The sequence below is a fragment of the Solea senegalensis genome, unplaced genomic scaffold (genome assembly GCF_019176455.1).
Source record: "Solea senegalensis isolate Sse05_10M unplaced genomic scaffold, IFAPA_SoseM_1 scf7180000017707, whole genome shotgun sequence".
Taxonomy (NCBI): domain Eukaryota; kingdom Metazoa; phylum Chordata; class Actinopteri; order Pleuronectiformes; family Soleidae; genus Solea; species Solea senegalensis.
Genome location: NW_025322502.1, coordinates 15001 through 39529, shown reverse-complemented (window position 1 = coordinate 39529; position 24529 = coordinate 15001). Strand labels below are relative to the sequence as shown.

The 24529-nt window shown below is 46.8% G+C and overlaps 3 protein-coding genes and 1 long non-coding RNA gene across 8 annotated transcripts in view; 3 read left to right on the top strand and 1 right to left on the bottom strand.

Moving 5' to 3' along the window:
* lmln (leishmanolysin-like (metallopeptidase M8 family)) overlaps window positions 1-2469 on the top strand; it is an 8973-nt gene extending 6504 nt beyond the window's left edge. For both annotated transcript variants that reach the window (XM_044018802.1, XM_044018801.1), the window contains 3 exons: window positions 1486-1616; window positions 1733-1943; window positions 2216-2469. In XM_044018802.1, the coding sequence (XP_043874737.1) occupies window positions 1486-1616; window positions 1733-1943; window positions 2216-2298 (425 nt within the window). In that variant the 3' untranslated portion in view covers window positions 2299-2469. The remainder of the gene's footprint in view (window positions 1-1485; window positions 1617-1732; window positions 1944-2215) is intronic.
* Window positions 2470-3216: 747 nt separating this feature from the next.
* Window positions 3217-5229, bottom strand: lacc1 (laccase (multicopper oxidoreductase) domain containing 1). 2 transcript variants are annotated; one of them, XM_044018799.1, is made up of 5 exons: window positions 4452-5229; window positions 4108-4286; window positions 3866-4031; window positions 3570-3795; window positions 3217-3496 (listed from the first exon to the last, which is right to left on the bottom strand). In XM_044018799.1, exons 1-5 carry the CDS (start codon window positions 4906-4908, stop codon window positions 3292-3294), a joined length of 1233 nt encoding a protein of 410 aa, XP_043874734.1. In that variant the 5' UTR covers window positions 4909-5229; the 3' UTR covers window positions 3217-3291. The 2 variants fall into 2 exon arrangements, with proteins under 2 accessions (XP_043874734.1, XP_043874733.1); XM_044018798.1 differs by having other exon boundaries at window positions 3570-4031; window positions 4452-5227.
* A 628-nt stretch (window positions 5230-5857) lies between these two features.
* Window positions 5858-20013, top strand: LOC122764841. The gene is made up of 3 exons (XR_006359890.1): window positions 5858-5928; window positions 7061-7134; window positions 19985-20013. It is a non-coding gene; the product is annotated as an uncharacterized LOC122764841 (long non-coding RNA).
* Window positions 20014-20040: 27 nt separating this feature from the next.
* LOC122764840 (ecto-NOX disulfide-thiol exchanger 1-like) overlaps window positions 20041-24529 on the top strand; it is a 15730-nt gene continuing 11241 nt past the window's right edge. For 2 of the 3 annotated variants that reach the window (XM_044018797.1, XM_044018794.1), the window contains exon 1: window positions 20041-20072. The gene's annotated coding sequence lies outside the window, so the exon portion shown is untranslated. Of the gene's footprint in view, window positions 20094-24529 lie in introns of all 3 variants that reach the window. The other variant, XM_044018795.1, reaches the window with a different exon arrangement.

The following is a 24529-nucleotide window of genomic DNA, read 5'->3' as shown; positions in this document are numbered from 1 at the left end:
GTCAGTAGTGTCTAAACTGATATAGTGTCAGTTGTGTCTAAACTGATATAGTGTCAGTAGTGTCTAAACTGATATAGTGTCAGTAGTGTCTAAACTGATATAGTGTCAGTAGTGTCTAAACTGATATAGTGTCAGTTGTGAAGTGGATGATCTTCCTGTGTTCTAGATCTAAGACACAAGTTCAACTTGCAGCCATTCAGTGAAAGAACATTTATTATAAAGATTTGGAAAATATAACATATGCACCCATGCCTGGGTCCATGAGTCCATATCACCCAGAAACATATGGAATGTTTACATTTCTGATGTATTTGTGTGTGTCTGTGTCTTTGTCTCTGTGTCTCTGTGTCTCTGTGTGTCTGTCTGTCTCTCTCTCTCTGTGTGTGTGTGTGTCTCTCTGTGTGTGTGTGTCTCTGTGTGTGTGTGTGTCTGTCTGCCTGTCTCTGTGTGTGTGTGTGTGTCTCTGTCTGTCTGTCTGTCTGTCTCTGTGTGTCTGTCTCTGTGTGTCTGTCTGTCTCTCTCTGTGTGTGTGTGTGTGTGTGTGTGTGTGTGTGGTGGCTCCTCTCTGTGTCTGTGTGTCTGTCTGCTTCTATCTGTGTGTGTGTGTGTGTGTGTCTCTGTGTGTGTATCTCTGTGTGGTTCATGTGTGTTCTGTGTGTCTGTCTGTCTCTGTGTGTGTGTGTGTGTTCTGTGTCTGTCTGTCTTCCTCTCTGTGTGTGTGTGTGTGTATCTCTGTGTGTGTGGCTCCGTCTGTCTCTGTGTGTCTGTCTGCCTCTCTGTGTGTGTGTGTGTGTGGCCCTGCCCTCTGTGCAGGTCTGCCTTCTCTGTGTGTGTGTGTGTGTGTGTGTGTGTGTCTCTGTCTGTCTGTCTCTGTCTCTGTGTGGCCTGGTTCTGTGTGTGTCTGTCTGTCTCTCTCTGTGTGTGTGTGTGTGTCTCTTCTCTGTATGTCTGTGTGTCTGGTTCATATCTGTGTGTGTGTCTCTGTGTGTATCTCTGTGTGTGTGTCTGTCTGTCTGTCTCTGTCTTCTGTGTGTGTGGGGTGGTCTCTGTGTCTGTCTGTCTCTCTCTGTGTGTGTGTGTGTGTGTGTGTTCCCTGTGTGTGTATTCCCTGTGTGTGTCTGTCTGTCTCTGTGTGTGTGTGTGTGTGTCTCTGTCTGTCTGTCTGTCTGTCTCTGTGTGTCTGTCTCCCTGTGTGTCTGTCTGTCTCTGTGTGTGTGTGTGTGTCTCTCTCAGTCTGTGTGTCTGCCCGGTCTGTCTCTATCTGTGTGTGTGTGTGTGTGTGCCCTGTGTGTGTATTCCTGTGTGTCTGTCTGTCTGCTTGGTGGCCTTGTGTGTGTGTGTGTCTCTGTGTCTGTCTGTTCTCTCTGTGTGTGTGTGTGTGTGTGTATCTGTGTGTGTGTCTGTCTGTCTCTGTGTGTCTGTCTGTCTCTCTCTCTGTGTGTGTGTGTCTGTCTGTCTCTGTCTGTCTGTCTCTCTGCGTGTCAGACTGGTGGAGGAACTATGCAGTAGAAGAGTACGGTCCAGACTCGGTGTGTGTGTCTCAGAAGTCTGCGTTCATCATGGAGCAGTGCAGCAGGAAGATGACCTATCCTGACTGGGGCTCTGGATGCTACAAGGTGCTAATGCTAACATCCTTCATCATTGATAAATTTGTTCCTGAGCTCAAATGTGGGGAGCAGGGGAGGGTTTAGGGGGCGGGGCTCTGCTGTGATTGACAGTGTGTGTCCCGTAGGTGGCGTGCTCCTCTCAGGGTCTCACCGTGACGGTTCAGGATCGTTCATTCCTCTGCGTGAGTAAAGCTCAGCTGCTCAGCGTTAGCGTGCGAGCTAACGACTGGATCTACAACGGTGTCCTGATTTGCCCCGCCTGCTCCGACTTCTGCGACCACTGTCCCCTCCCCCACCAGCTCCCGCCCATCAACACCTCCAGGAGTGACCCCATTGGTCAGTGCCCTGCCGGCTCAGTCTATACATTTAATTTATATGTAAAAGACACATTTAAGAGCTAAATCCTAAGCTAACTGACATTTACTTATTGACAGCAGTCACTTTGTCCACAAATGACAGACTTTTATTATTGTTATGCTAACTGTTAGCAACAGGTTGCTCAAACAGCTAAGCTAACAGATAGTGCGGGATGTCAGGCTCAGTTGTGCTCACAGCGCCCTCTGCAGGATCACATGATCTGATGACGTGTGTGTGTGTGTGTGTTTCAGACCCGTGCTCCAGCTCTCCGGCTCTGACCGTCACTCTGTGGCTCCCCCTGGTGGCTGCGCTGCTGCTCTGCCACTGCAGCTGACACACACACACACACACACCCCACACAGTGTTTGGACCAATCAGGAGTCTTTTATTCTGACAGGGAAACTTTGTATCTTTGTTCTTCCTGTGAGGACGTGTGGACTCTGGTGCCTCCTGGTGGCAGCAACAGGAACGACCACAGGGATCAATAAAAACATTGATGAACTGATCAGAGACTGATTTTTTTCTGATTTCATTCACATATGACGGTGAGGAGGTCTCACTCTGCTGCACAAACACACGCCACATTTGTCAAAATGTTTTTTATCCACTCAAAAGTTTCTAAGACATCTACGTCACATGATCACGTCTGTCTCACTGTGGAAATCACTCTCTAAAACCAGTGATTTTAGAACTCAGTGATGGGGGCGTGTGCGTGTGTGCGTGCGTGTGTGTGTGTGTGTGTGTGTGAGACAGTGACACCTGTCGTGTGATTATTTTACTACAGTCGTGATGCACAGATTCACCACTAGATGTCACCATATGTTGCAACATGAAATAAAGTCAGTCAGTCATCATCTAACCGCTTTATCCTCCACCAGAGGGTCACGGGGTGCTGTGCCAATCTCAGCTACATCGGGCGATAGGCGGGGTCACACCCTGGACAGTTGGCCAGTCCATCGCAGGGCCACACACACACACACACAGATAGAGACAAACAACCATTCACTCTCACACTCACTCCTACGGTCAATTTAGAGGGTCCAATTCACCGAATCCCCACATTGCATGTTTGTGGACTGTGGGAGGAAGCCGGAGAACCCGGAGAGAACCCACGCACACACGGGGAGAACATGCAAACTCCATGCAGAAAGGCCCTTGTTCCAACCGGGGCTCGAACCCGGGTCTTCTCGCTGCAAGGCGAGAGTGCTAACCACTACACTACCGTGTGGCCCGAAATAAAAAGTCATTATTATTCAATTATTAAATTTATTTCAGTTTCTACAAATGTGAACAAACATCATTCTGACCCTTAAAGATCAAATGTGTCTCAGGTCTGTCCTCTGTCCTCAGGTCTGTCCTCGTTCTCTCGGATCCACAGGAAACCCACCTGGGTTCCAAAGTGGGCTCCGTCTCTGACGTGAGAGAAGAAGAGTCGAGGATGACAGGAAGTGCAGAGCGTCACACGGGGGCGTGTCGTCACCGTGTCGTCGTGGATGTGTTCGGGCAGGATCCCGCCTCTCTGTAGGAGGAGCCTGAGGAGGTGAGAGGCATGAGAAACATGATGCAGTGATGCAGGGGGCGTGGCTGTCGTGCAGCACCTGTCACCTGTTGGCGAGGCGGATGTTGACGTGCGGTCGGTCTGAATCTGGATCCACGACACAGTCTGGATGGATGCTGACAAACTGCAGCGCCTCCTGTCTGTCCAGGGTGAAACAACACGCCCCGACACTCGGCCCCACCGCCACCAAGATGTCGCTCATCTGGCAACCGAACTCTGTCGCCATGGCCTTTACTGTCGCCATGGCGACGCCCATCAAGGTCCCTTTCCAACCTGAGGATGAGCAGAAATGATCGGCGAGAACAGCTGAGTTTTTGAAGCTGAACATGAACAGGTGTTTTACCTGCGTGAGCGACTCCGCCCACTTTCTTCACAGGGTCGGTGAACAGCAGGGTCATGCAGTCGGCTCCCGGCGCCGCCACCACCACTCCGCTCTGATCGGTCACTATTGCGTCGTAACTGTCGGGCTGAGCTTTGCTCATGACCCACACGTCGCTGGCGTGGTTCACCTGCGGGGGCGAGGAGTCAGGCCATGTGTCATGTGATCACACGATGAGGCGAGTCGATGTGGGCTCAGCTCTTTACCTTGACCAGGTGAAGTGGTTTCGGATGGAAGCCGCCGCGGACGGCGAGGCGCCGCCTGTTCTCTGTCACCACGGCAACAGGGTCCCGCCTCCTGCTGCTGCTGAAAAGGTTTAAGGAGGACAGATTCGGGATGTAGGACACGCCCCCTTCACGCGTGCTGAAGCCGTGACCAAAAGTGTCTGAAAAACAAAGAGAAGAAGAATTTCAAAGCAAACATTGAACTGTGAGTGTACATGTGTATTGATGATGTCACAGCAGTCACATGGTCCACGTTCTGTCATCTCTTCTCTGGTTTATGTGGTTTCTCTCTCTTCTATGATGTCATTCACATGTCAATCACTCACCTGGGATCAGAGTTGAGGTCAGCACCGTGACTCCGCCCCTCAGTGCAGGTAACTGCTGCAGAAACTTGCGCACTTCTTCTTCCACTCCTTCACCAGGTGAGTGGGCGGGGTCTGTGCAGCCCGGGCAGGTGACGTCATCCACCTTGTATTCAAAGGTGTAGACGGCAGTGAAGAGCAACTGCTGGTACCGCGTCATCAGTCCCCGCCCACGCGGGCTGGTCAGCACCGTGACGGTGTTCAGGTCCAGCAGGTCCACGCGCTGTTTGAAGCGGAACACGCGCTCCGCTGTGGAGCCGCCGTCCAGCACGTGCACGTGCGCGCCCCCGCGACTTGCCAGGTCGCGGTGAAGTTTCCCGCTCAAAACGAACACCTGCGAGTCCGGAGCGACTTCCGGCAACAGGGAGGAGCCCGCGGTGCATGACGGTCCACAGCCGTGGATCAGGACGGCGCGAGGCATCGAGGTCAGAGAGAACAAGCCGACTGGACTTCCTCGTGTGTGTGTGTGTGTGTGTGTGTGTGTGAGTGAGTGAGAGACAGGCTCCGCCCACACACACACACACACACTGGAAATTCTGCTCTGAGTCACTTCCTTTTCTGCTGACTGTGCAGAGGCTCCGGTCTGATGACGTCACACTAACAGCTGTGAGAGAACATACACATGAATTTAAGTGGGAACCAAACATTGACTCCATAGTCAAAAAGATCCAGCAGATAAAACCGGAGTCAACTTCCTTGTATGTGTTCACATATAAAGGTGATTCTGAAAAAGTAAAATAAAAATCAACTTCTAACATTTAGTGTGTGTGTGAGTGTGTGTGTGTGTGTGCTGAGTGTGTGTGTGTGTGTGTGTGTGTGTGTGTGTGATGTGTGTGTGTGAGTGTGTCTGCCTGTGTGTGTGTGTGAGAGAGTGAGTGTTAACTGTAACAGGTTAAACAGGAAGCTTTAGTTAATGATTATCTGTTTCAACTCTGATCTCTACGGAGCCCCTAAAGGGACATTGAAGAAAAATAAATAAATAAACATTTCTCGTGCGCACCAGAAACGTTTAGTTTTTTGTTGGTTTTTTTTTATGTTTTTTGTATGATCTCTGTGTGTGTCCAGGTATTACTGATGTTGTGGGGACCTAAAACTGTTTACACAGTCACATTATGGGGACTTGTCTTCCTTGTGGGGACAAAAATCAAGTCTCCATAACATACATGACTACATTTTAGGGTGAAGATATATTTTAAGGTTAGGTTGAGGTTGAGGTTAGGATTAGGATTAGGCCAGTCGTAATTGTGGTTAGGGTTAGACTAAGTCTCCAGGAAATGAATCTAAGTCAATGCAATGTCCCCTCAAGTCATGAATGTTGAACGTGTGTGTGTGTGTGTGTGTGTGTGTGTGTGTGTGTGTGCCACCTGATCTGCTGATGTTGGACTTTCCCAGTGTTCCTGCTTCCTTCAGCTCGGCACAGGCTCCGCCCCCTCACCTGAAGGTACTTCACTTCTTTAAATGTGAACAGAAAAAACACTTTAATATTCTCTAAATCACAGGAAATTTAAATAACTTAAACAGTTAAAGAACTTTTAATTTTATCTAAGATTAGTTTTATCTTCTCACAAGGAAAAACCTGTCACAAGCTGAGCAGGATTTTATTTGGTGGTTATTGTTATTGCTATTGTTTGTAATTTAACCTTGTATTTTAACTTTGTTGACATTTTGTGTTGCCAGTGTAAACATCATATTTTACAGTGTAAACCTCCCTTTTTTTTTACTGTGTAAACCTCATTATTTACGGTGTAAACATATTTTACAGTGTAAACCTCCCCTTTTTACAGTGTAAACCTCTCTTTCTACTGTGTAAACCTCATTATTTACGGTGTAAACCTCACTATTTGTACAGTGTAAACTTCATATTTTACAGTGTAAACCTCACCATTTTATCACGTAAACCTCATTATTTACATTGTAAACCTCATGTTTTACAGTGTAAACCTTTTTTACTGAGTAAACCTCATATTTTACAGTGTAAACCTCATTAATTACAGTGTAAACATATTTTACAGTGTAAACCTCTCCTTTTTACAACGTAAACTTCATATTTTACAGTGTAAACCTCACTATTTTACCACGTAAACCTCAGTATTTACATTGTAAACCTCATATTTTACAATGAAAACATCATATTTTACAGTGTGAACCTTGTATTTTACAGTGTAAACATCATATTTTACAGTGTAAATCTGATTTTCTACAGTGTAAACCTGATTTTGACCACCAGCAGAGGGCAGCAAATAACCAGGACAGATGTTCATCCTATTCTGTTCTATTCTTTTATTCCGTGATAATCTGCATTTTGTTTATTCTCTTCTGTTAACTGTGTTCTGATCTAGTTTATAATCTGTATTATTGTGTATTCTATTCTCTTGTGTTCTATAATCTGTTCTGCTGTATGTTTTATTCATGTGACAGTGTCACTGAAATGTTCAAGGATATTATATTTAAAATAAGGAAATTATCAATCTGTGTCATTTCCATTAACTCCACCCCCTCACTGAGACCACTCCTCCTCCTCCTCCTCCTCCTCCTCCCCTCTCTCTCTCTCTCTCTCTCTCTCACTCTCTCAGAGGAAGCTCCGTCTCTTCTTCTTCTTGTTCTTCGCTCAGACTCTGAAGCTGCTCATCGCTCTGTTCCTGAACCGGTAAGACACTGAGACACACACACTCTCTCTCTCTCTCTCTCTCTCTCTCTCCCTCTCTCTCACAGAGGGTGAAGTTGATGTAATGATGCTGTGATGGAGTGTGTGTGTGTGTGTGTGTGTGTGTGTGTGTGAGTGAAACAAAAGAGTGTCTGCTCCCTGCATCACTACACACACACACGCACACACACAGTTACAAAGTGTTAGTTCTGATTATTAGTGACAGAAGTGTGAAGATGATGATGAAGATGATGGTTGGTGACAGAGGATGTCCTTGATGTGTGGTCACCTTGACGACCCCTCACACAGCTGTGTGTGTGTGTGTGTGATGGTCACATTTCAACATTTGAGTCAAAGCTGTGAAAAAACCATGAACTGTCCCTTTAAACATGGACAGTTTTTGTGTGTGTGTGTGTGGTTTGCTCTGACCTGATGGTGGCGCTCTTCAGTGTTGTCATGTTGACCTGTAACAAGCATGTGTCACATGATCACATGTTATTGTTGAGCACCTCATGCAAACATGTTGTTGCCGGGGTGACGAGAGAGAGAGAGAGAGAGAGAGAGAGAGAGAGAGAGAGAGAGAGAGAGAGAGAGAGAGAGAGCTCCACTGAAACTGGACTGAAAACACACATGAACACATTAGTCCGAAACTGACTGAAAAGAACACGTTAGTCTGAAACACTGAGAGAGTCCGACTGAAACTGAAACTGACTAAACTGAAACTGGACTGAAAACACACAAACAGTCCGACTGAAACTGACTGAAAACACACGTGAACACGTTAGTCCGACTGAAACTGGTCTGAAAACACACATGAACAGTCCGACTGAAACTGGTCTGAAACACACGAAAGTCCCACTGAAACTGACTGAAAACACACAGGAACACGGTCCGACTGAAACTGGTCTGAAAACACACATGAACACGTCGAAAACTCCGTGACTACCAAACGTTAGTCTGAAACTGGACTGAAAACACACGTGAAACCGACTGAAACTGGACTGAAAACACGCGAACACTTAGTCCGACTGAAATGGACTGAAAACACACGTTAGTCCCACTGAAACTGGTCTGAAAACTGAAAAGTCCGAAACTGGACTGAAAACACGTTAGTCGACTGAAACTGGACTGAAAACACCGCGGAACACTTAGTCCGACTGAAAATGGACTGAAAACACATGAACACGTTAGTCCGACTGAAACTGACTGAAAACACACGTGAACATTAGTCCGACTGAAATGGACTGAAAACACACGTGAGTTGAAACTGGTCTGAAACCGACTGAAACTGGTCTGAAAACACCGGAACACTTAGTCCTGAAACTGGACTGAAATTAGTCCGACTGAAACTGGTCTGAAAACACACATGAACACGTTAGTCCAACTGAAACTGGTCTGAAAACACACGCGAACACTTAGTCCGACTGAAACTGGACTGAAAACACACGGAACACGTCCGACTGAAACTGGACTGAAAACACACGTGAACACTTAGTCCGACTGAAAATGGACTGAAAACACACGTGAACACGTTAGTCCGACTGAAACTGGACTGAAAACACACGTGAACGCGTTAGTCCGACTGAAACTGGACTGAAAACACGCGTTTAGTCCGACTGAAACTGGACTGAAAACACACGCGGAACACTTAGTCCGACTGAAAATGGACTGAAAACGTGAACACGTTAGTCCGACTGAAACTGGACTGAAAACACAAACACATTAGTCCGACTAAAACTGGACTGAAAACACACGTGAACACGACTGAAACTGGCTGAAAACACACGCGAACACGTTAGTCCGACTGAAACTGGTCTGAAAACACACGAACACGAGTCCGACTGAAACTGGACTGAAAACACACAGGAACACGTTAGTCCGACTGAAACTGGTCTGAAAACACATGAACACGTTAGTCCGACTGAAACTGGTCTGAAAACACGTGAACACGTTAGTCCGACTGAAACTGGACTGAAAACACGTGAACACGCGTCCGACTGAAACTGGACTGAAAACACACGTGAACACTTAGTCCGACTGAAAATGGACTGAAAACTAAGTCCGACTGAAACTGGACTGAAAACACACGTGAACACGTTAGTCCGACTAAACTGGACTGAAAACACGTGAACACGTTAGTCCGACTGAAACTGGTCTGAAAACACACAACACTAGTCCAAACTGGTCTGTGAACACGTTAGTCCGACTGAAACTGACTGAAAACACACATGAACACGTTAGTCCGACTGAAACTGGACTGAAAACACACGTGAAACACTTAGTCCGACTGAAAATGGACTGAAAACACCGGAACACATTAGTCCGACTGAAACTGACTGAAAACACTGAACACGTTAGTCCGACTAAAACTGGACTGAAAACACACATGAACACGTTAGTCCGACTGAAACTGGTCTGAAAACACACGTGAACACGTTAGTCCGACTGAAACTGGTCTGAAAACACACATGAACACGTTAGTCCGACTGGAGTCGGTCTTTGACCCTGAAGAAGGAGACGACATATAAACTGCGACAGCATCTTTCTTCAAACAACACTACAACCTCAAGAGACATGTCCGTCTCACCGTCCGTCTCATTGTCTCACAAGCTGCTACAGTAGATGCTAACGTAAACAGCGGTGCAGTTTATAAAGGGGTCAAACAGTGACTCAGCACTTTGAGCCTTTGTCAAATGGTGGACAGCAGCTGTAACCATGGCAACAGTGATGAGACTAAAGACTGACATATGTCAGGTCAGAGGTCAGAGAGTGTCAACAGCTGAGTATTGATCTGGACTCACAGCTGAGTCTCTTCATGATGAAGATGATGATGAGGATGAAGACTGTGGTTTGAATATTAATCACAGATTTGATTTATTAGTTTTTTATTAGAGTCAGAATCTGTGGAAACCACACACACACACACACACACACACTGAGAGACACACACAAACATCAAAGAGTCTCATCAGTGTGAAGGAAACGGCAGATCTAGGTTGGCTCATGGTTTGGTCTCAGGGTCTCATGGCTTGGTCTCAGGGTCTCATGGCTTGGTCTCTGGCTCATGGTTGGGCTCTAGGTTGGCTGGTTTGGTCTCATGGTCTCACGTCTCTTGGTCTAGGGCTGGCTCATGTTGTGGTCTCATGGTCTCATGGTCTTGCTGGCTCATGGTGTGGTCTCATGGTCTCACAGTCTCATGGTGTGGTCTCATGGTCTTATGGTCTAGGTTGGCTCATGGTGTGGTCTCATGGTCTCACAGGCTCATGGTGTGGTCTCACTGTCTCATGGTCTAGGGGCTCATGGTGTGGTCTCATGTGTGTGGTCTCATGGTCTCACGGTCTCATGGTCTAGGTTGGCTCATGGTGTGGTCTCATGGTCTCTCATCTCATGGTGTGGTCTCATGGTCTCACAGTCTCATGGTCTAGGTTGGCACATGGTGTCACAGTCTCATGGTCTAGGCACTCATGGTGTGGTCTCATGGTCTCATGGTCTAGGCTGGCTCATGGTGTGGTCTCATGGTCTCACAGTCTCATGGTCTAGGTTGGCTCATGGTGTGGTCTCATGGTCTCACAGTCTCATGGTGTGGTCTCACGGTCTCATGGTCTAGGTTGGCTCATGGTGTGGTCTCATGGTCTCACAGTCTCATGGTGTGGTCTCATGGTCTTATGGTCAGTGACAGTAAGGTTGTAGAATCTCAGGACAGGAAGTGTTCACACAGGAAGCTCTGAGCTATAGTCACACCTCGGTGACCTCAGTGTGACCTCGGTCTCAAAACAGTGATGTTTTCAATGTGTGTGTGTGTGTGTGTGTGTGTGTGTGCAGATAAGCAGCAGGAGCCCTGCTCCTCCCATTAGACTCACAAAGTGAAGAGGCACCAACACACGACCTTACCTCACACCTCCCCCACTCATCGTATTGAGACACACACACACACACCCTCCTCGCTCTGTGCTAATGGAAATGAATGTGTTTGTCGACACACCAGAATCCCCAGCAGATATTCATCGTAATGCATAATTCTTGATATTAACCTGCATTTAACTGTGTGTGTGTGTGTGTGCGTGCGTGTCCAGGTATTACCGATAAGCTGTAATTTAAACCTGTTCACACACTCACATTATGTGGTCAACAGTAATTGCGTTTAAGGTTAGAGTATAAGTCTCCAGGAAATGAATGTAAGTCAATGCAATGTCCCTCAAGTCATGAATAATGTTGAACGCAGGTGTGTGTGTGTGTGTGTGTGTGTGTGGTTAATTCACATCTGTACAAACACATTATAATCTCATGACTAGTTGAGGAGTGTGCTGCTATTCCAAGTTTACCAGATGTTCATGGTGTCTTTCTCATCTGACCACACCTTTGGCTCTGGCCCGCAGCAGCAGGTTCAGCAGCAGCAGCAGCAGGTTCAGCAGCAGCAGCAGCAGGTTCAGCAGCAGCAGCAGCAGGTTCAGCAGCAGCAGCAGGTTCAGCAGCAGCAGCAGGTTCAGCGAGCAGCAGGCTCAGCAGCAGCAGCAGGTTCACAGCAGCAGCAGGTCCAGCAGCAGCAGCAGGTTCAGCAGCAGCAGCAGGTTCAGCAGCAGCAGCAGCAGCAGGTTCAGCAGCAGCAGCAGGTTCAGCAGCAGCAGCAGCAGGTTCAGCAGCAGCAGCAGGTTCAGCAGCAGCAGCAGGTTCAGCAGCAGCAGCAGCAGCAGGTTCAGCAGCAGCAGCAGGTTCAGCAGCAGCAGCAGGTTCAGCAGCAGCAGCAGCAGGTTCAGCAGCAGCAGCAGGTTCAGCAGCAGCAGGTTCAGCAGCAGCAGCAGCAGCAGCAGGTCTCAGCAGCAGCAGCAGCAGGTTCAGCAGCAGCAGCAGCAGCAGCAGCAGCAGCAGCAGGTTCAGCAGCAGCAGCAGCAGCAGTGTCAGTGTGACAGTGTGAGCAGTGCAGTGGACAGTGAGGGATGAGCGTTTATTAAAGAGCAGACTGTTCTGGACAAAGAAGACGGATCATTACATCGTCTAACAGTGAGAACAATGAGGAGGAACAAGCTGCTGATGCTGCTGCTGCTGATGCTGCTGCTGCTGATGCTGCTGCTGTAGCTGATGCTGTAGCTGCTGCCAAGTCTCTCCGTCAGGAAGTAGCACCTCCTCCCTGGCTTTAAGCCCCGCCCTCTTCTTCACCTTATTGTTTTATGATCTTTAACTCTCTGCACATGAGGGTGTGTGTGTGTGTGTGTGAGTGAGTGTCTTCTGCTCCACTGCCTCCCCTGGTTGATGATGTTGATGATGATGATGATGATGATGATGTTGGACGTCTCCTGTCCCCTGCAGTCACTTCTCACACCACACTTACACCTTCTAGAACGTCCTCTCTCACAGAGACGCTGCTGTCCTCGGGGCACGGGGGCCGTGATCCTGTCCCTCAGGGTCTGTGGGACAGACGGCAGCACAGCGACATGGTCACATGACCACCAGTCCTCCTGCACATGTTTCTGTTGTCCTCGCACATGTCCTCTTCCTGAGGACATGTACTGAGACGTTAAAGCTGCAGTAGGTGACATATGTGTTATTACACACACATACACACCAAGTTCTAATGTCTTATTTTGTGAATGTGGCTTCAGATTTACTTCAGTGACACAGAGTGACCACACGAGGCAGCAGAGGAGCAGCTAAAATCACAGTTTACTCTATGAGGTTAGGTGTGTGTGTGTGTGTGAGAGACAAAGACGCGGTCATGTGACGCAGACAAAGACGCGATCATGTGACGTAGCTAAAGACGTGATCACGTGACGTAGACAAAGACGCGATCATGTGACGTAGACAAAGACGTGATCATGTGACGCAGACAAAGACGCGTTCATGTGACGACGAGACGGATCATGTGACAGACAAAGACGGATCATGTGACGCAGACAAAGACACGATCATGTGACGTAGCTAAAGACGCGATCATGTGACGCGCATGTGAAGACAAAGACGCGCATCATGTGACGAAGCTAAAGACGCGAGGACGAAGCAAAGACGGATCATGTGACGCGACAAAGACAGATCATGTGACGCAGATGCGATCATGTGATGCAGACAAAGACGCCATCATGTGACGAAGCTAAAGACGACGCTTCATGTGAGAAAGACGCTGCTCATGTGACGTAGCTAAAGACGCATCATGTGACGACAAAGACGCGATTGGGACGCAAAGAGTCAGAGCTAAAGACGTGATCATGTGACGACAAAGACACGCATCATGTGACGAAGCTAAAGACGATCATGACGCAGACAAAGCGGATCATGATGTAGCAAAGACGCTGATCGTGACGAGACAAAGACGCGTCATGTCGGACGCTCAAAGACGCGGATCATGTGATGTAAAGACGCCATCAGACGACAAAGACGCGATCGTGAAGTAGTAAAGACGGATGATGTGACACAGACAAAGACGCATCATGTGACGCAGACAAAGACACATGTGACGAGCTAAAGACGGATGATGTGACACAGACAAAGACGCCGATCATGTGACGCAGACAAAGACGCGATGACCGTGACAAAGACGGGTCAGACGAAAAGACGCCATCATGATCAAGAGACCAGATCGCGCGGATCGCGGATCTCAGACAAAGACACCATCATGTGACACAGACAAAGACGCCATCATGCGACGAAGATAAAGACGCCATCATGTGACAGACAAAGACGCATCGCATCATGGATGTAGCTAAAGACGGATCATGTGACGAGACAAAGACGCCATCATGTGACGAGACAAAGACGCCATCATGTGATGCAGACAAAGACACGACCATGTGACGAGCAAAGACGGATCATGTGACGCGACAAAGACACGCATCATGTGATGCAGTGACAGACGCGATCATGTGACGCAGACAAAGACGCCGCATCATGTGGATGTGAGAGACAAAGACGCCGATCGCGAGACGACAAAGACGCCGCATCATGTGACGAGACAAAGACGCGATCAGTGTGATGTAGCTAAAGACGGATCATGTAACGACAAAGACGCCATCATGTGATGCAGACAAAGACGCCATCATGTGACGAAGCTAAGAGACGGATCATGTGACGCAGACAAAGACACGATCATGTGACGCAGACAAAGACGCGATCATGTGACGCAGACAAAGACGCGATCGTGACTCAGACAAAGACGTGGTCATGTGACATAGCTAAAGACGCGATCATGTGATGCAGACAAAGACCTGATCGTGTGAAGTAGAGATCGTAGAATCTGATGCTGATTTGAAAAGCTACGTTTTTAGCTAAGTGGCTAAAATCTGTTTCCCTTGTGTCTCCGCTGGCAGCCATTTTGTTTTCACTGAAAGTGAGGTCAAGTGTGATTTATATGCTAACATGCTTCTTTAGAAAAACAATGCTGAATGATAGTATAAGTAGATTGGTAATGGATGCTAACATTAGCAGCTAGCACCAGAGGTGTCACAGCAGCTCCTGTGTCATCGCGAGCTAAAGTCACTGATTTTCTCTATGAGGTTTGGTGTCAACGTTGTTCTGAACATATCGTACATGGATTTTATTGGATAACACACTGACCACACGAGGCAGCAGTGGTGGAAAAATGTTCCTGCTCCTCAGTAAAACGTCACTTTTCATCTCTGCAGCGTTTCTGTGTGAGAGCAGTTGCAGGCGAGGAGACAAAGGTTAAACGGATGCATCCTCCTCCTCTGTCGCGTCCTCCTTTGCCTCGTCCTCCTCCTCTGTCGCGTCCTCCTTTGCCTCGTCCTCCTCCTCTGTCGTTCCTCCCCTTGGCCCTCCTCCCTCTGCCAGATCCTCCTTTGCCTCTGCCCCTCCTCCTCTGCCACGTCCTCCTTTGCCTCGTCCTCCTCCTCTGCCGCGTCCTCCTTTGCCTCGTCCTCCTCTGCCGCGTCCTCCTCTGCTCTCTGTGGTTTTTAGAGTGTGGATAAATTCTCCACATGCACCTTTCATTTACTGTGACAAGCTAAGCTACTGATCATCATTATCATTATTTTACTGAGCTAACATCCTGTGATCAGGACAAAGAGTTAGCTAATGTTAGTCATTTATTGTTAGCATCAGCTAAATCAGAGCTAGTGACGAGGGCCCAGCACATCATTTGCTTTTCAAGTGGATTTAAAAAAGTAGCTAAATCATAGGTACCTAATGTTAGCATGTCATATTAGCTTTTCAAGCTAATTTAGTCAAGTAAATACAGACCCAAGGTAATCTACAGATTATTAACTTCACAAGCCAAGTTAGCTAAATCAGAGCTAGTGATAAAGTGTGGGGATTATCTAATGTTAACAAAACATATTAAATGTTTAAGCTAATTCAGCTACAGTAGCTAAGTCAGCTGTGTTTAACATTAGCAACACATGATTAGCTTCACTAGTTAACTTGGGCAACCAGGTTTACAGCAATAACTAGCAACACATTAGCTAAGTAAGCTAAGGTCACACATTCATCGCCTTCACACTTTAAACTTTTCATCATCATCTGATGAACACATGATTGTGCAGCACATGAGAATATGGTTTATTTGTTCTGATCCAGGTCAGGTTCAGGTTCAGGACTGACGTGGGCTCAGGTGAATCTGAAGCAAACATCTGCAGCACAGATGTTCCTCATGGTTCTTTCAAAATAAAACACATTCATCAGAGAGGAAGATGAGAAGGTGCAGGAGATATCAGGTTGCTTAGCAACAGCACAGGACCATCACACTGTGTGTGTGTGTGTGTGTGTGTGTGTGGGGCACCTCGCTAAGTGTGCTAATTAGCTCGATCGATATAACTTCACTGTTTGTGCTTCAAAGACACAACAACGCCAGAGCAGAGTGAACACATGAAACTGATGCTGTATGTGTGTGTGTGTGTGTTCTGACCTGGTCAGGACCAGTTGTCCTCATAGAGACCAAAACCTGGTCCTAATGAGGCAGAACCTCATTTCAGAGGAACTGGTTAAGTTTGGGACTAAGATTTGAATTGTGGTTAAAGTTAAGGTTAATCATTTACTGGTTAAGGTTAGTTGTTCACTTAGCTTTGTTTGGTGTTAAAAAAATGAATGGAAGTCAATGCAGAGTGTGTGTGTGTGTGTGTGTGTGTGCGTGTGTGCTGCTCTCGAGGTGTTACTTCCACATAAATATGTATTTCCTGTCTTCACCATTAGCTCGGAGAAAAATGTAGATTAAACATTCATCTCACTGCTCCCTCTGTGCGTGTGTGTGTGAACATTCATGCGTGTGTGTGTGTGTAAGGCTAAGGCAGTGCTGCAAGGCAAAAAATGCAGTGTGTGTGTGTGTGTGGTGGGTGTGTGTGTGTGTGTGTGTGTGTGGCAGGTGCGTGTGTGTGTGTGTGCAAGGCAAGGCGTGTGTGTGGTGTGTGTGGCGCTGTGCGCAGGTGCGCGGGTGGTGTGTGGCAGGGCGTGTGTGTGTGTGTGTGTGTGTGTGCAGGTGTGTGTGTGTGTGTAAATGCAGTGTGTGTGTGTGTGTGTGTGTGGTGGTGGTGTGTGTGTGTGTGTGTGTGTGTGTGTGTAAGGCAGGTGTAAGGCAGGTGTGTGTGTGTGTGTGTGTGTGTGTGTGTGTAGTGTGTGCGCAGTGTGTGTGTGTGAGCCTGCAGGGTCACTGAGGATATAAACACATTTTCATTCACACTTGCTCATTTCTTTTCCTGTTTCACGCACACACACACACACACACACACACACACACACACACACACACACTCAGCTGATGGTTTATGCAGGACGACGTTCTTCATTTGAACACTCGACTGCTCAGAATCTCTAATCCTCTTTATTGAGGGAGACACTGAGATGGTCCTGTAGTGTGTGTGTGTGTGGAAATATCACACACACACACACACACACACACACACACAGACTAATGAAACCATGACGACTTATTTCATTATTTCAATTTGTGAGCAGCCAGGAGGTACACACACACACACACACACACACACACACACACGTGTGTTCTTGTATGTGTGTCTATATAGTTAAAGGTCAGCATGTAGACTAGTGGAGTCAGGAATTGAACCCTCTCTCCTCCTCTCTCTCCTCTCTCCTCTCTCTCTCTCTCCCTCTCTCCCTCCTGTCTCCTCTCCTCCTCTCTCCTCTCTCCTCTCTCTTCCCTGTATCCTCCTCTCTTCTCCTGTATCCTCCTCTCTCCTCCTGTCTCCTCCTCTCCCCTCTCTCTCCTGTTTTTTATCTCTGTCTCTCTAACAGTGATTTATTCGCTGCTGCTCACAAACATGGTCGATGCCAAAAGGTGGAGCTGCTGTTGCCCCGCCCCCTGCTGCTCACCTCACTGTGATTGATCAGCACAAACAAGAGAGAGAGAGAGACAGACAGAGAGAGAGAGAGAGACAGACAGAGAGAGAGAGAGAGACAGACAGAGAGAGAGCGAGAGACAGACAGAGAGAGCAACAGCTCACCAGGTGAAAACTGGGTCTGTTTGTGTGTGTGTGTGTGTGTGTGTGTGTGTGTGTATTGATTTTGTCGGTCACATTCTGTGTTACGTTCCAGTTGTGTCAGAGGTCAGAGGTCAGAGGTCGGAGCTGGCACTAAAGTAAAGATGGTGTCTCAGGACAAAGTTCATGAACGACTCTCAGGTTTTTATACAGCAGAGAATCAGCTGTTTGACCTTTAATTACAAAGGTCACTGTGTGTGTGTGTGTGTGTGTGTGTGAGTCGGGACATTTTTCTTGTTGTCATACCAGCAACAGACACAGGGGGCGCAGTTTTCCAAAAAAGCCTCAGTTTATGTTCATCTGAGTGTCTGTGAGTGAGAGTGTGTGTGGATTAACATGGATTAACACCAGCCTTCTGTGTTCTCCTCCTTCCTTATCTCCTCTCTCCTTTGTCCTTTTACCTCCTCCCTCATTACCTTCTCTTCTCTCCTCCTCCCTCACTGTGTCTTTTGTCCGCTACCTTCATCTGTTCACCTTCATCTCCCCCTCTTCCTCCCTAAGGAGCCAGCTTTAGCATTAGCACTGGCAGAGGCAGAATTCTCATGTTGATGAATGAGTTTCCTGCAGCAGCTCAGACTCTGATGGATGCTGTGTTAGCGGCGCCGCGGCGCTGCCATGAGTTACCGTGGTGATTACCAACAGAGACGGGTAACCAGTGGTCACTTCATCACTGTGAATGAGAGGGAGGGGAGGGAGGGAGGGAGGGGGGAGAAAACAAGAGTGTGAGGAAAGGGAGCAGAGGTCATGACAGGAAGGAACAGGAAGTGAAGGTGGATAATCTGACATGAATGTTTCATAAGAAAGTGAATTCATGTCATAAACACAGTTACAAAGAACGTCACATCGGAATATCACGACGGAACGTCACGTCACGCCGAACGCCACGCCAGAATATCATGACGGAACGCTGAATATCAGTGACGGAACGCCACGCCGGGAATATCATGACGGAATCGCCACGCCGGAATATCAAGTGACGAACGCCACGCCGAATATCATGACGGAACGCCACGCCGGAATATCATGACGGAACGCCACGCTGAATATCAGTGACGGAACGCCACGCTGAATATCATGACGGAACGCCACGCCAGAATATCATGACGAACGCCACGCTGAATATCAGCGACGAACGCCACGCCGAATATCATGACGGAACGCCAGCCGGAATATCAAGACGGAACGCCACGCAATATCATGACGGAACGCCACGCCGAACGCTACGCTGAATATCGCGACGCGCCAGAATATCAGCGACGGAACGTCACGCCAGAATATCGCGACGAACGCCACGCCAGAATATCGCGACGAACGTCATATCGGAATATCATGACGGAACGCCACGCCGAACGTCACGCCGGAATATCGCGACGGAACGCCACGCCAGAATATCATGACGGAACGCCACGCCAGAATATCATGACGAACGCCACGGCCGAATATCATGAACGCCACGCTGAACGCTACTGAATATCATGACGAACGCCATTAGAATATCGCGACGGAACGTCACGTCAGAATATCATGACGGAACGTCACGTCGGAATATCATGACGGAACGTCACGTCAGAATATCATGACGGAACGTCACGTCAGAATATCATGACGGAACGTCACGTCGGAACGCTATGTCAGAATGCCAAGTAGGAACATCACGTCAAGGGTTTTATGTCTGTGTCTGTGACTACGGAAAATCTTCAATGACCTCGTTCTCTATGCTCATTAAAACAGAGTTGTTCATTTTCACAGATGGACAAACACTGACCTCACATCATTATTATCGTTATCATTATAAACCAAATCTGATTTATTATCATTCTAGAGTAATCTGATTACATTTCTTGAAGTGAGAAACAGAAACATATTTATTTGTCTTTGTTTTACTCACAAACGCCTTCTACTGTGTGTGTGTGTGTGTGTGTGTGTGTGAGAGTGTGAATAATTCATCACCGCGTGTGTCGACCTTGACGTGTCCTCTATGTTATCGTCCTCAACAACACACACACACACACACACACACACACACACGGTGTCTGATGTAAGTGAGTGTAATTTCAATCTGAATCTGAACAGAAAAACAAACTTTATATCAAATCATTTTCCTTCATGATGTCAGAATGAGATATTTGGTGTAATCTGATTACTTCTGTCTGTGTAATCCGATTACTTCTGTCTGTGTAATCTGATTACCCATGCTGTGCTCTGTGCAGTGTTATTATGGTCTGCTGTAACATCATGTCAGTAATCAGTGAGACAAACAACAAACAGACTATTTTAATCATCGATGACATCATTGATAAACAAACTGATGACATCACTGTAAATAACAGCCACCCACACACACACACACACACACACACACACACTGATGCCTCCATCACTGAGCTCTAATGTCTGATTTTGTCACTTATTCACAGTGTTTGAAATCCAACGTTCCGATTGACGTCAGTGACACAAAGTGACCACACGAGGCAGCAGAGGACCAGCAGCTAAAATCGCTATGAGGTTGGTGTGTGAGAGTGAGTGGTGAGTGAGTACAAACTTCTGTTTCCTGTTGGAATATATACCTATATACATACCTATATATGTATATATATAGGTATGTATATATATATACACATATATGTATAGATATATATTCACCTATACATATAGAATGATATTTGAGAACCCATTGATGTTCCCACTGTGTCATTGATGTTGCGATGACTTCACTGACGACGTTCAGCTGTGATTTCTGTCACTTTCACTTCTCTGTGACGACGATGAGACGCAGATGGAAACTGACAGCTGAGCCGCGGCGAGCTGCTTCTGTCACTGTGTCCAATTAGCATCAATATAACACACACACACACATGGGGGAGGGGCTTAAATACTGCATGAATTCACACCACTGTTTTACTCAAAAAAAAACATTTGAATTTATTGTTTAGTCGTCTGTATGAACATATGAAGGTCATGTAAAGGTCATATGTATGGGAGCTTAGTATTAGCTCCTAGAGAGTAGTTAGCTTAGTATTAGCTCCTCGAGAGTAGTTAGCTTAGTATTAGCTCCTAGAGAGTAGTTAGCTTAGTATTAGCTTAGCTTAGTATTAGCTCACCGGGAGTTAGCTTAGTCAATGGCTCTAGAGGTAAATTTGAAAGGCATTTGGCTCCTCGAGGTAGTTGAGCCCAGTATTGAAACCATAGGTAGTTGGCTTTAGTGATGGCTCACCATTAGTTGGCTTAGTATTGGCTCCTGAAATTAGTTAGCTTAGTGTGGCTCTAAGTGGTGGCTTAGTATTGGCTCCTGAGGTAGTTGGCTTAGTATTGGCTCTAGAGTAGTTGGCTTAGTGTGGCTCCTCAGTGGTTAACTAGTATTAGCTCCTCGGTAAGTTAGCTTAGTATTAGCTCTAGAGAGTAGTTAGCTTAGTATTGGCTCATAGAGGTAGTTGGCTTAGTATTGGCTCCTAGAGGTAGTGAGCTTAGTATTTGACGCCACAGAGTAGTTGGCTTAGTATTGGCTCCTCGGTGGATTGGCAGTATTGGCTCCTAGAGGTAGTTAGCTTAGTATTGGCTCACCAGAGTGGTTAAGCAGTATTAGCTCCTAGAGTGATTTAGCTTAGTGTTGGCTCTAGAGTAGTTAATATTGGCTCCTAGAGAGTAGTTGGCTTAGTATTAGCTCCTAGAGAGTAGTTAGCTTATTATTAGCTCCTAGAGAGTAGTTAGCTTAGTATTAGCTCCTAATGAGTAGTTAGCTTATCCCCAAGAAAGTAGTAACGTTGGTATTATGTTGCATTCCAGTTGTATTAAATTGAATTTCCCAGTTGTTTTTTTCATTGTAAAGTAGGAGGGGCTTCACAAACCCTGACATGTGATTCCAAGATGGCTGCCACTTGTACAAACTCTGCTTTTTTTTACCATTAGCTTCACGTCAGTGGTGTTTGTTTGTTGGTAAATTGTCGTAAACACAGAAGTGTGTTTTATTTTTAATCGTGAACATGTTGCTACGATGTTTAGTGATAATTACCTCGCTGTTTTCTGTGTGAATGAATCATGTTTGTGCTAACGTTAGCATCACAAGGCGTCGCTAACACTTTCCCCGTCATCAAATCCCTGTTCTGACTTTTACTGCGTTACTAAGCAACCAACGGCTTCCTGTTTACATCTAAATGGTGATGTGTGTGTTTCATGAGTGTGTGTGTGTGTAGCTAACATTCCTCCAGCCGTGACTGCTCTCTGAATTTTAAACACCGTCTGTCTGTGGCAAACCCAGCCAATTATCCACACACACGCACACGCACACGCACGCATGCATACGCACGCTGCGCCTGCGCGCCTGCGCTGCGCACACACACACGCACACGCACACACACACACACACACACCATCTGGTCACTTTCTGTGAGTCAGTGCTGTTTCCTTCAGGACAGTCACACACACACACACACACACACACACACACAGTGAACATCTTCTGTATGTCTGTGTAACTGGACGTGTGTGTGTTGTGAGCGCCCCCTGCTGCTGCTGCTGCTGCTGCTGCTGCTGCTGTGTGTGTGTGTGAGTGATTGATGTGAATGATCTTTACGTCAGACAGACAAACAGCGGCGCGGCGTTTGTTCGTGTCCATGTTGCGTGTGTTTTGTGATGACTGACGACACACTGTTCACTCAGCGCTGCCACAATTACCAAACACATTTAACACCATTACACCACATTAACTGTGAGAGTTCACACAAAATTGAAAGAAACAGGAGCAAATGAAAACATAAATACCAATAAACTTCATGCAGTTCATGTCATTAAGACGTTTTCATTCATTTATTTAATGTTTATTTGGCAGCTTTAGTCTCTATACGAGAGCAGTCATGTGACATGGAGGTTATGTGTGAATGTGTCGACCTCTGATTGGTCAGACGACAACTCTGTGTGTGTGTGTATTATTGTATGTGTGTGTGTGTGTGTGTGTATGTATGTGTCTGTGTGTGTGTGTGTGTGTGTGTCTATGTGTCTGTAGTATGTATGTATGTCTGTAATAATATAATCTGTGTGTAATATGTGTGTGTGTGTCTGTGTGTGTGTGTGTGTCTGTGTGTGTCTGTGTCGTGTGTGTGTGTCTGTGTGTCTGTGTGTGTGTGTCTGTGTGTGTGTGTTTGTGTCTGTGTGTGTGTGTGTGTGTCTGTGAGTAATGCTGCGTGTGTGTGTGTCTGTGTGTGTCTGTGTGCGTGTGTGTGTGTGTCTGTGTGTGTCTGTGTGTGTGTGTCTGTGTGTGTGTCTGTGTGTGTGTGTGTCTGTGTGTCTGTGTGTGTGTCTGTGTGTGTGTCTGTGTCGTGTGTGTGTATGTCTATGTGTCTGTGTGTGTCTGTGTCTGTGTGTCTGTGTGTGTCTGTGCGTGTGTGTGTGTCTGTGTGTGTCTGTGTGTGTTGTGTGTGTGTGTCTGTGTGTGTCTGTGTGCGTGTGTGTGTGTTTGTCGTGTGTGTGTGTCTGTGTGTGTGTGTGTGTGTGTGTGTGTCTGTATGCGTGTGTGTGTGTGTGTATGTGTGTGTGTCTGTGTGCATGTGTGTGTGTGTGTCTAAATGTGTGTGTCTGTGTGTGTGTCTGTCTTGTGTGTGTGTGTCTGTGTGCATGTGTGTGTGTGTCTGTGTGTGTGTGTGTGTTTGTCTTGTGTGTGTCTGTGTACATGTGTGTGTGTGTCTCTGCGATGTGTGTGTGTGTCTGTGTGCATGTGTGTGTGTGTCTCGTGTGTGTGTGTCTGTGTGCATGTGTGTGTGTGTCTGTGTGTGTATATGTCTGTCGTGTGTGTGTGTGTGTCTGTGTGCATGTGTGTGTCTGCGTGTGTGTGTGTGTCTGTGTGCATGTGTGTGTATGTCTATAGCGTGTGTGTGTGTGTATGTGTGTGGGGGAGAGTGACAGAGAGATAAAGACGTGATCATGTGACGTAGATGTGGTAGTTTTGAGCCTGTTCTCAGCAGCAGGGGGCGCTCACAGCACACTTTAAAAAGGTTGAACTGAGTCTTTAGATCAATGATTTTAAATAATGATGTTTTGAAGGTGAGCGTGTTGTTGGCAGTGGATTCAGGGATTTAATTGGCTGATTATAGTTTTCCTAGGACCAATCACAGCAGCTGTGTGTGTGTGTGTGTGAGTTGAATGTGTGATTATTATGGTCTGGGTGAGCGGCGCTCCTCTGACAGAGCGGTGATTGGAGCTGATTGGTTCCTCGTCGTCTCTCCGCTCGGCTTAATGACTCTTTTTAAAAGTAATTTAGTGAAGCGGCGCAGACGGACGGCCCCGCCGCGACCCTGTCAATCAGCTGATGAGGGAGAGGGCGTCGCCGTCACCGTGGAGACAATGGGTCACAAACTCTGTGTTCAGACATTAGGGTCTTTACTCTCTCTGAGGAAGAGAAGAAGAAGAAGAGAGGACATGTCACTTTGCTTCAGTGTGTCATGTCATCATTAGCATCGTGTTAGCATTTTGTCATTAGCATCTTGTTAGCATCGTGTCATTAGTGTCTTGTTAGCATCTTGTCATTAGTGTCTTGTTAGCATCTTGTCATTAGTGTCTTGATAGCATCTTGTTAGCATCTTGTCGTTAGCATCTTGTCATTAGTATATTGTTAGCATCTTGTCATTAGTAATTTGTCAATAGCATCTTGTTAGCATCTTGTCATTAGTATCTTGTTAGCGTCTTGTCATTAGCATCTTGTTAGCATCTTGTCATTAGCATCTTGTGGTCAGCATCGTCTTGTGGTTAGTGTGTTCAGCATCGCCTTGTGGTTAGTGTGTCTTGTTAGCATCTTGTCGCTTGTATCTTGTTAGTATCTGTCATTATTATCTTGTGCCAATATCATGTTGTGCTACGCCTTGTTGAAGTAACCTGTCATTAGCATCTTGCGGTCAGCATCGCCTTGTGTAGTGTTAGCGCGTTCTTTTTATCTTGTCATTAGCATCTTATGGTCAGCATCACTTTTGTGGTTA

What these genes read in the sequence shown, in the direction of transcription:
- lacc1 (XM_044018798.1), bottom strand. Translation starts at nt 4,908, where the DNA reads ATGCCTCGCGCCGTCCTGATCCACGGCTGTGGACCGTCATGCACCGCG. An exon ending in AACCACTTCACCTGGTCAAG is followed by an intron (nt 4,032 to 4,107) that starts GTAAAGAGCTGA and finishes TCGCCCCCGCAG; the next exon opens with GTGAACCACGCCAGCGACGT. An exon ending in AACATCCGCCTCGCCAACAG is followed by an intron (nt 3,497 to 3,569) that starts GTGACAGGTGCT and finishes TCACCTCCTCAG; the next exon opens with GCTCCTCCTACAGAGAGGCG.